This window comes from Perognathus longimembris, chromosome 2 (assembly GCF_023159225.1).
Source record: "Perognathus longimembris pacificus isolate PPM17 chromosome 2, ASM2315922v1, whole genome shotgun sequence".
Lineage (NCBI taxonomy): Eukaryota > Metazoa > Chordata > Mammalia > Rodentia > Heteromyidae > Perognathus > Perognathus longimembris.
Window position 1 is genome coordinate 21,620,384 of NC_063162.1, and position 11,189 is coordinate 21,631,572.

The 11,189-nt window shown below is 45.3% G+C and overlaps 1 protein-coding gene across 2 annotated transcripts in view; it reads left to right on the forward strand.

Annotated features, from left to right (window-relative positions):
- Armh3 (armadillo like helical domain containing 3) overlaps positions 1–10,556 on the forward strand; it is a 177,338-nt gene extending 166,782 nt beyond the window's left edge. For both annotated transcript variants that reach the window (XM_048338396.1, XM_048338395.1), the window contains 2 exons: positions 7,260–7,376; positions 8,855–10,556. In XM_048338396.1, the coding sequence (XP_048194353.1) occupies positions 7,260–7,376; positions 8,855–8,947 (210 nt within the window). In that variant the 3' untranslated portion in view covers positions 8,948–10,556. The remainder of the gene's footprint in view (positions 1–7,259; positions 7,377–8,854) is intronic.
- Positions 10,557–11,189: the final 633 nt, after the last annotated feature.

Below are 11,189 nucleotides of genomic sequence, written 5' to 3' on the forward strand. Positions count from 1 at the left end.
CCTTCCATTATTCTCCCCCATCTCTCCCACCCTCTGGGACTTGAGCCCAAGTCTGGGCTTTAATGTTGATCATTTGCAAAGACTTGACCTCACCACCAGTCTCTCAAAACAGCAAGGAAAGTTGGAACAGGAAGTTAGTGGATCTCAGCTGTTTTGTTTTGTTGTTGTTGTTGATCATGGGGATTGAACTCTAAGCCTGGGCCCTGGCCCTGAGCTTCTGGTTTTCTGGTGTTTAATTGGAGGTAAGAGTCTCATAGACTTTCCTCCCCAGGCTGGCTTTGAACCTCGATCCTCAGATCTCAGCCTCCTGAGCAGCTAAGATTACAGGCATGAGCCATCAGCGCCCAGCTCTGCTTTCTACTTTTTTTTTTGTTTGTTTGTTTTTGTTTTGGCCAGTCCTGGGCCTTGGACTCAGGGCCTGAGAACTGTCCCTGGCTTCTTCCCGCTCAAGGCTAGCACTCTGCCACTTGAGCCACAGCGCCGCTTCTGGCCGTTTTCTGTATATGTGGTGCTGGGGAATCGAACCTAGGGCCTCGTGTATCCGAGGCAGGCACTCTTGCCACTAGGCTATATCCCCAGCCCTGCTTTCTACTTTTAACTATGGGCTTGGTAACTATGCATCTTTCAGGCCATATTCATGAAGATAAAGTTTTGTCCTGTATAGAAGAAAAATATTTAATACTCTCCTCTGAGTTCTAGACTTGGAGCCCATGAATTTGTTTCTTCTTGTCTTCTGAGATACTGCTCTTTCAGTTGCTACATGTAAACAGATACTAAAAATAGTTTAGCAAGACTTTGAACCTGGCTGTTCAAAGATCACTGTCTCTGTCTGTTTAGATTGTTTTAGAACATTACCTAACGAGTACTCGGTACAAGTGAGCTGAATTTTTGCAGTTAAATTTTGTCATTAGGGCTGGGAGCTGGAGGCTCTTGCCTGTAATCCTAGCTACTAAGAAGGCTGAGATCTGAGGATCACTGTTCAAAGCCAGCATGGGCAGGAAAGTCTGAGAGACTCTCTTATTGCCAGTTAACCACCAGAAAACTGGAAGTGGCACTATGACTCAAGTGGTAGAGCACTAGCCTTGAGATAAAGAGCTCAGGGACAGCATCCAGCCCTAGAGTTCAAGCCCCATGACAGATCTCCCTCCCCCCCCAAAAAAAATTGTCAGTAGAGCTGGGAACCTGGCTTAGTGGTAGCCAGTTAACCACCAGAAAACTAGAAGTGGCACTGTGACTCAAGTGGTACAGCGCTAGCCTTGAGATAAAAAGCTCAGGGATAGCACCCAGCCCTAGAGTTCAAGCCCCATGACAGATCCCCCTCCCCCACAAAAAAAATTGTTATTAGGGCTGGGAATCTGGCTTAGTGGTAGAGTGCTTGCCTTATATTCATGAAGCCCTGGGTTCCATTCCTCAGTACCACATACACAGAAGAGGCCGAAGTGGCACTCTGGCAAGTGGTAGAGCACCAGCTTTGAGCAAAAGAAGCTCAGGGACAATGCCTAGGCCCTGAGTTGAAGCCCCAGGACTGGCAAAAAAAAAAAAAAAAAAAAAGTCATTAAATTGAACATATCTCAGAAAGGTGTTTCAGAATGAACCAAACTTGATTTCTGAGAAACTGAATTTATACTTTGTGTATTTAAATAGTAAAGTAGCATTCTACCACACTCTTCCAACTTTTGCTTATCTTTTGTGCAGGAGTCTTTCCCCCCACTGTCAGGGCTGAGCCTGCATCATTACTCTTTAGGTGATTGGCCCGGATGGGAGCCTAAGTTGTCAATAATAGTCATAGCCAATAGAGAACTTTACACTCAGAATTAGCTACCACAGTCATATAAAGCAGAAGAGGTAACAAACAAAAGAGACCTTGGGTTCCTTAATTTTCAGTCTTAAAAGGTGTGACAGTATCTCAACTTAGCTACCTGGTTCACAGGTCACTTGCTAAACTGACTCCAAACAATGCTTACTGCTACTGGCTCAATCCTATATGTGCTTGATTACTCTAATTTAGTTAGTAGCTTCACCAAGGCGCTGAGTGAGGGCCTTAGGAGCCTAGCAAAGTGCTGAGAACAGTGAAGTGTTAGACTGCCAAGGTCTAACTCTAATCGTAACCATGTGACCTTGATGAGAGATTCCTTTCCTTTTTAGTTGAGCCTATGTTGCTAAATTAAGTCTACCAGCATGTTGAGTGTTTACTGTTTCCTAGGATTCTGTAAAGGATTGTAAGAAATCCATAATGTAACTGAGTCTTTCCCTTCAGGATGCTAAAAATCAATTTATGACAAATTTCCATGAGAAAATCAGTCATGGTAGTAGGACGTTTGTTTCTCCAGGAGAGGGCCTGCCACTGCATGTCTGCACGGTTAATTCACAAGGCCTGGGGAAGTCTCTTCTTTTTTCCACAACAAATCCCTTATTGGGAAATCTATAGGAAGGAAGTACTTTCAAAAATGATTGTAGGATGGAGAGAGCTTGCTCGGAAAATAATGGTAATGGTTGTAGTTACTAACCACTTGTTTGTTCAAGCAGTATGTTTGGCACCTTATATTCATTGCCTTATTTAGTCCTCTATTTGATGAAAGTTGCTATTCCCATTTTAAAGATGAGAAAACTGAGGCTTAACTAACTAGTATGTGGAGGATGGGATGTGAATCTAGGAAGGCAGACTTTAGGAAGGCAGCTGGACTCTTACTGTTTCTCCTCTCTCTTTCTCTTTCTATCTTTCTCTGTCTCTCTCTCCTTCCCATCCTCCTGTCCTCTTCCCTTTCTTTCTTCCCTTCCTTCATTTTCTTCTTTCTTCCTTCCTCCTCCCTTTTTCTCCCTCCCTCCTTCCTTACTTTAAACTGTGAAACCTCAAACAATAGCATCACCATGCCCTTATTTGTCTTTTCTGCCAGAGGAGTCTGAGCAGGTACTGCGAATTCTCTTAGCTGATGATGGGGAAATTATGAAAGATTTTGGTCTGTGGACAGTTTCGAAAGATTATTCCTTCACAACAGGTCCGGGACAAAGCTATCCTTGTGTTCATATAACCAAGACCTGAATATTTAGGTTGATTCTCCATGCCACCGCTTGAAACTGTTCATTGCTTTGACCTCTTGGTCTTACCCCTACAGAAACAGTAGAGTACATAGTAGTACTTCACTAATGATCAAATACCTTGATTTCCCAAGACCCCATTTCCATTTTGTGGAAGAAATTGAGCCAAAAAACATTCTTGTAACTAGTTAAGTGAATATCTGAAGTAGGGCAAAGCATAGTAGCATGTATTTGTAATCCCTATATTCAAGAGGCAGGAAGACCTGGAGTTCTAGGCCAGCTTGGGCTGTATAATGAGACATGACACTATCTCAAAAAAATCAGAATGGACTAGGGAAAGAGATTTACATGTAAATGCTCTGAAAAGCCTTGTTTTTTGTTTTGTTTTGCTGGTCCTGGGGCTTCAATTCAAGGCCTAGGTGTTGTCCCTGAGCCTCTTTGTGCTCAGGACTAGTACTATACACGACTTATGCCACAGCAACACTTCCAGTTTTTGCTGAGTAGTTTAATGGAGATAAGACTCTCATGGACTTTCCTGCCTGGGCTGGCTTTGAACTGCAATCCTCAGATCTCAGCTCCCCCCCCCCCCTCCAAACCAGTAGCTAGGATTACAGGTGTGAACCACCTGTGCCAGGCTGTGTGTGTGCCTGCGTGCGTGTGTGCGTGTATGTATATACACCAATACTGGGGCTTGAACTCAGGTCTGGATGCTGCCCCTGAACTTTTGTACCCAAAGCTAGTACTCTACCACTTGAGCTACAGTTGTACTTCCAGCTTTTTGGTGGTTAATTGGTAATCTTTCTTGCCTGGGCTGGCTTCATGTCCCTTAGCTTTTTTGTTCAAGGTTGACACTCTACTACTTGACACTCTACTATACACAGCTCCACTTCTGTTTCTTTTTTTTTTTTTTGCTGGTTAGCTGGAGATAAGAGTCTCATAGAATTTCCTGGCTTTGAGCTGAGATCCTCCAATCTCAGCCTCCTGAGCAGTGTGAGCCACTTGTGCCAGCCCTAAAAAGCTTTATCTTCCTAATTACCTTTGAACTTTTATATTTGTTGGATAGCACCAGAGCTTCATTTTTCTATGATTAGGGGTTTGACAGGATTAAAGCAAAACTGTAAGAACTAGAACAGAATGATTGTAGTTTATTTAGGAGGATGAAAGATTGACCTTGAGATATGAACATTTATCATAGAAGGAATTTATTAAATATTTTTACCCCTAGCCTCAAGACCACAAGATTGATGAGGCCTAAAAAGCCCAACTAAAAATTAAAGGCACTTAAATTCTAAGCTTCTTAAGTAAGTACTAAGAAATAAAAATAAAAATAAAAATAAAAATAGCAGGGCTGGGGATATGGCCTAGTGGCAAGAGTGCTTGCCTTGTATACATGAGGCCCTGGGTTCGATTCCCCAGCACCACATATACAGAAAACGGCCAGAAGTGGTGCCGTGGCTCAAGTGGCAGAGTGCTAGCCTTGAGCAAAAAGAAGCCAGGGACAGTGCTCAGGCCCTGAGTTCAAGGCCCAGGACTGGCCAAAAAAGAAAGAAAGAAAGAAAGAAAAATAGCAGCCAAATCTAATTTTTCTGAAAATGAGTGTGGAGTGCTTTGTAAAGTTTTGTTAGGGGTTGAGCAGGACTGAGTAGGGTCTTCAGTTGCTACTGATGAGAAATAACAAGCTCTGGAGCTCCGAGGAGCCTGGTAGTCATGGAAACTCTGACATCAAACCTGGATACTGAACTTCAGGATACTTAAGCTACTGTCTGTATAAAAGACAGCAGAGCCTAGATGAACTGACAGGCAACTTTCCTCTGTTCTGAGCAAGACTTTAGACCTTCCATTCTTCTCCAGTTAGAGGAGAATGCTCAGATGACATTCTGTGAGGCCTTGGCCTCTTTGGAGAAGAGTTAGAAGCAGTGGTCCTCTATGTACTTACTGTACCTTTTTCTTCAGCAGTTGGCTTTAACATGGCATTTATCTTTTGGCACCTGACCCCAAAGGGAATGCCAATACTAAATTGTTGGGTTATAGACATTGCTGAAGCTGCTTAGATTTTAGAGCTTAGGAAAGCATTTTTTTTAACCTAGTTCTTGGGGACTGGTACCATCTTGAAGGAATTTTGCCTTTTAAGGGGGAGAGGGGGGCTTAAGCCATTCACTTCCAAGCTAAGACCTTGTCTGTAGATATTTCTGTCACAAATATAGCCCACTTGCATGAGAGGACTGGATTACTTTTGGGTGACTGCCAATGCTGGGTACCAAGCCCCATGAAGCTAACAGATAGAATTAAAAGCAGAAAAAGTAGCCTGTACTAGGGTTTGTGGGACACAGTAGGCAAAATGAACTCTGTAGCTAGTTGGAGAATTCTGGGTAATATCTCTGCCTTAGCTGTCCCTTCACTCCAAACCCAAATTTAAGAAGCTCTCACATAAGGACACAAGCCTTCTACTGTGTTCTCCAGCATTTCTCTTGCCTCAGGAATTCTTGGCAGGGAGGATTGTTTGCTTCTAAGAGAAGTCTGCTGTGGCACAAATTTGGACTGGTGAAGGGAACAGTCCAGAGGCCCTTTGCACCCATCTATTTTCAAGCCTTCTACCATATCCTAACTCTGGATTATTCAGTCCCTTATCAGTTCCCCACTACCACCATTACCACCAAGCTCCCTACTAGGCAAGGAACTCTTCATGATGTCATAGCCTTCCTGAAGGTCAGATAACTTCACTCGGATCACCAGAGTGAACAGTCATTCCATCTCCTCGTCATTACTTTCTTCCCAATCATTTATGCTAACGTGATATAGTACCAGTCATCTAGCAGTCCTGCCTTTGATTTATGGTTTTATAAACTGGGCATCAGCCCAGGATATGGGAATCCCTTCCATCTTAACCAGAGATACTCCTCTAAGTTCCCAGAGTCTGTGGAAATCATAGAGTGTACATACCTGTAATCTCAACACTTGAGAGACTGAAATAAGAGGATCACAAGCCAGGTGCCACAGCTCAGGCCTGTGTAATCGTAGTTACTCAGGAGTCTGAGATCAGAGGATCGTGGTTCAAAGCCAGCCTGGGCAGGAAAGCTTGGGAGATTTTTTATATCCAATTAACTTAAAAAAAAAAAAAGCTGAAAGTGGAGTTGTGGCTCAGGTTTTAAAGTGCCATCCTTGAGCAGAAATGCTCAGGTACAGTGCAAAATGCTGAGTTCAAGACCCAGGGAGGAAGGAAGGGAGGGAGGGAGTCAGAGCTCAGAGCTATTGTTAAGGAGATTCTCCCTCTTCAGAAGCTTAGTTTTGAGTGTTCCCTGTACCCTAAGGCTTAGATGCCCAAAAGTTCCATCTAGGCAATGGATAGGAAGGCTGAGTTGGCATTGAGAGATGAAAACAAGTAGCAGATGGTGTTGAGGAACATCCCAGGACTGAAGAAATGTGATTCCCAGATAGGGAGAAGCAGTGAGACATGGGCAAAGTCTTACTCAGCAATGATGACAACTTGACCAGATGAAGTTTCAGGTTAGGGCTGAAAACACCTTTTATGTTATCATGGATACGTGTGACTTCGGACGCTGTTCTGTCACCTCTTCCCATGCTCTTTTACCACAGCCACAGTAAATAGCCTTGGTGGCTAAGCTGGGCTGATCAAGAAAGGTGAGAGGGCTAGGGATATGGCCTAGTGGCAAGAGCGCTTGCCTCGTATACTTGAAGCCCTGGGTTCGATTCCTCAGCACCACATATACAGAAAATGGCCAGAAGTGGCACTGTGACTCAAGTGGCAGAGTGCTAGCCTTGAGCAAAAAGAAGCCAGGGACAGTGCTCAGGCCCTGAGTCCAAGGCCCAAGACTGGCAAAAAAAAAAAAAAAAAAAAAAAAGAAAGAGGGGCTGGGGATATAGCCTAGTGGCAAGAGTGCCTGCCTCGGATACACGAGGCCCTAGGTTCGATTCCCCAGCACCACATATACAGAAAATGGCCAGAAGCGGCGCTGTGGCTCAAGTGGCAGAGTGCTAGCCTTGAGCGGGAAGAAGCCAGGGACAGTGCTCAGGCCCTGAGTCCAAGGCCCAGGACTGGCCAAAAAAAAAAAAAAAAGAAAAAAAAGAAAGAAAGGTGAGAAATGAAAGAGATTACAAAGTGGTCCAGAAACTAGAGTAATTGCTTCCTGCCACCCTGCCTGCTTGGTTTGTATAAACATCTTGGCTCAAGACTAAGACCCTGCCTGACCTGTGACTTCCCCCAGGTGCTAGAAGTAGTACGAGCCAACTATGATACACTCACACTGAAGCTGCAGGATGGCCTGGACCAGTATGAGCGCTACTCTGAGCAGCACAAGGAAGCTGCTTTCTTCAAAGAGCTGGTGAGTTCCCCCCACATCTCTGTCTCTGCCTGTATCTCTTGGAGGACCCATTCCTAGTCATTGACTTTTGTTGTGCAGCTAAAATCTAGGTTTGCCAAAATCTGATAAAAGCAAGACTAGAGGAGTTTACTGGGATTGGGTATATAACTTTTTCAGAAGTAGTTTAGAAGAAGGCAGCACAAGAAGAAAATATTCCTGAAATGGTATTGCCCACTTTCTCTGCATCCATGGACATAGTCCTTGCCCAGCTCAACCAGGCCTGACATTAGGTGTTTGTTCCCTGTGGCAGCTCTGGCTCAATGCTCCCCCCTTACCCTGTCCTTAGAGCAACTTAGGAGAGTAATGGATTCTTCTCTTCATGCGACCACTTTCACATCATAACTGGCTCCTAGCCTGCATGTCCTCCTAATATAGTTCCCCATACCCACTCCCACTTTTCAGTCATTCATCTTTCAGCCCCTACCCTTGATCACCAACAGCCAGTAAGCATTTGCTCTGCCTTTTACTGAACTGCACTATCAACATCTGCACATAACTGTGGTCTGCCTATTGATTGTTCCTCTACTGCCCCAGGCTGAGAGCTGCTCTCAGGAAAAGCTCAAACACCTTATAATTGTTCTACACAGACAAGTTAGTGGACAGAAACATCCTGGCTGGGGACCAAGGACAGATACCCAGGCTTTGCACCTCCTTCTCATGCCCTCAGACCTCCCTCTGCTAGGGCAGAACTTGCATCAGCTTGGTTTTGTCAAGTCCATGGTGAAGGACTTGTTGGGACAGCCCAACTTTGACCCTGAAGATTTCTTTGAGGAAAGTTAGTTGGGAACAGGGAAGCTATTAGTATGAAGAGAAAGCAGGCAGAATATTTTTATGAGGTGTCCAATGAGTCTTTACATTTGGGGTGAAGGAGGGAGAACTACTGGAAGCCAGCAATTAGAAAGAGAATAAGTTATTTAGAGATGATGAGGGTTATAAAGAATTAGAGGAGATGGTTTTCCTAGGCTCCTGGGCACTGTGCTACCCCCTTCTGAACCTCTAGTACAGGGGAGAAAATGGATCTGGTCCAGTTGAAGCTAACAAGCTTTAGTTGCTTGATATTTGCCATGCTGTCCTTTCCTCTTCTTCCTGCCTGACTTCATTATCTTCCCTATATAGCAAAGCAGAAGTTGAAGGAAAGCTTCATGGGCTTTGGGGCCCAGGGCGGGCACACGTTTTTTTTCTCCTCTCCTTCACTTTCATTAACTCTGCTTGCCTGTGTTCCACCCATGAGCATCCCTGAAGAGCCAGCTAGATTCCTCATGGCACTCTCCCACCGTTGGGAACTTGACCCTCTGCACTTCGTAGCTCTTTCCCCTGCCAACACAGGCAACACTTCACCTTGGCCCTATCTATGCCTTGGGCACTGCCCTTCTGTTGGTAACTAACTGTCTTCTGTTTCCTCTGCCTGTGTCCTCCTACCTCCCTCTACTCTTTCCCAGGTTCGATCCATTAGCACCAACGTCCGGAGGAACCTTGCCTTCCACACACTCAGCCAGGAGGTCCTGCTAAAAGAGTTCTCTACCATCTCCTGAGGCCACACTCAGCTGAGACACTGATTGCCCTTACCGATGAGGCTCCTGGACTGGAAGGGGCGTGGGGCTACCTCTGTGATTGGAGAGAGCGCAGAAACCCAGTCTCTTGGTGAAGGCTACACTTCAGTGGAGCTTGGACAACAGGGGCAAGCCAAGGATGATTTTATTTGGGGAGAAATGGGTGGGCAAAGGGAGAGGTGTCCCAAGAATGTGAGCCTTCCAGGCTAGGCACCCTGGATACTTCACATTTCCAAATGAGATTACAAGTTTTGGCTTCTGACCTAATCTTCAGGAGCTGGCAGGGCAAGCCTCAGGTTTTGCCAACATCTTGAAGGCCAATGGCTTTCCTTGGCCTCTGAAAACAGATCAGTTCTCACATATAGCTGAACAGCACCCTGCATCCTCTAGACCTAGGGCTGAGTTGGGTTTGAAATCTGTGTCCCCTATGCCCTCCCAGGCCCCCCACCCCTCTCTATCCTGTCACTAGCACCCTTAGCTTAGAGTAGGGTTGGGGCACCTTCTTTCTGTTTTCTAAATTCAAAGTTGACTCCTCTAAGAAATTGGAGATTGGAGTCTGTCTGGTGCTCTTGCTGTCTGGCCATCACTTTGTGGATTTTCTTTTGGGGACTAAGACTGTCACTGTTCGCTTTTCCCTGCCTTCCAGTCCATTGACTTATCAGCACAACAGGCACACAACTTAGCCTTTCATTTTTAGTCTGTTTTAAACTGTCTCAAGGTGTATGTGAAATAAACATTGACAGGTTTTCTGGAGCCCTCAAGGTGCCTACTTTGCTGGTTCCCTTTCCAGCAGCCTCCCCCACCTTCCAAACCACCTCCTCCACTGGGAGCCTGCTAAGCCCCCCTACACTGTTCTCTACCCCCCCCCCCCCCCCCACACACACACACCTACACTGCTGTTGTTTACATCAGCCTGTGGGAGAATTTCCTCTGGGAAGGAATCTGTTCCTGCTGTGGTCTGGTGCCTAGGAGAGAAAAAACCTACTGGGGGCAGGGTGTCCTCCATCTGGAAGAGGCCAAGTGAGCATCATGCAAACAGCCTCCATCTTGTCCTGCCCATATTCTGGGTGAGGCCCCGGGCAAATCTGACCTTTGGAAGTTTCCATGGGACCACTATAGCTTTTCCTTTTCCTTCCCCATAACAATGCCCCCCCCCCCCCCCCCCCCCGCAAATAGCTGCTGCTCTAAGATCCTGCCTTTCTAAAGCACTCTCTAAAGCCCCTTGGATGGCAGGGTGATAGGAAGAAAGCAGTCCAGGAAGAAGAATCTCAGTGAGAGTGGGTCTAGGATCTCTCAAGTTGGTATCCATTTAGCCTGAATCTCTTTGAGATACTTACCCTCCCTTGGAACCAGAGTCTGGTTGAGCAGAAATAAACTAGTTTTAGAGAACCCACCAACAGGCTGCCATGAATTGATGTAGATTCTTGGGCAATCACACAGGCCGGGTCATCTCTGATCACTGATCACTAGATGGATATAGCTCAGCCTAAAGAATTTCAAATGTGTTTTCCTCTGTAATAAAGTCAAGAGCAGTTGGATCTGGAGCTCAAGGCAAATCTAAATGATTAAAAAATCAATTTGTGTGAAAGTCTTTTTAGTGTCTTTTAAATTTTTCTGTTGCCCAGACTTATTTCCACAGAGTTAAGGTAATCTCCCAGTTGCTGGTTCCTTCTAGCTAGGGCTCTTCTGCCTATTCTTAAAGATGTTCTTCCTGGGGTCTTGGAGTGAGAGTGTGTGTGTGTGTGTGTGTGTGTGTGTGTGTGTGTCTTCCTGGGGTCTTGGAGAGTGTGTGTGTGTGTGTGTGTGTGTGTGTGTCTGCCTATGCTCTGTTCATGCCCTGCTAGGTCTATGGAGGCTTTTTTTAGTGTCAAAAGGGTATTGCTCCCAAAGGTAATCCTTCCTACAGTTGCCTATCCCTTCTTATGCTGCAATTCCTACAATTCCCACAGGGTTGACCCAATCAAGTGTTTGGAAATTAAATCCAATTGAAGAAACTAAATGTTCTGGGGTCACTGTAATTTAATTTAATCTCAGCAGGGTAGTCCTAGAGAGCCATCAGACATTATCCCCATTCTTTTGGCAGGTTAGGGGCTTTAAGGCTAGAAGCTTTGGGACATATCCTGAGAAAAATCGAGACACATGGGAGCCCAGATTGAGCTAATGGTGCCCTCAGAAAAGGAGCTGATCTTAAAGGAAAGTGACTTCATAAAGGGAGCATTTAATG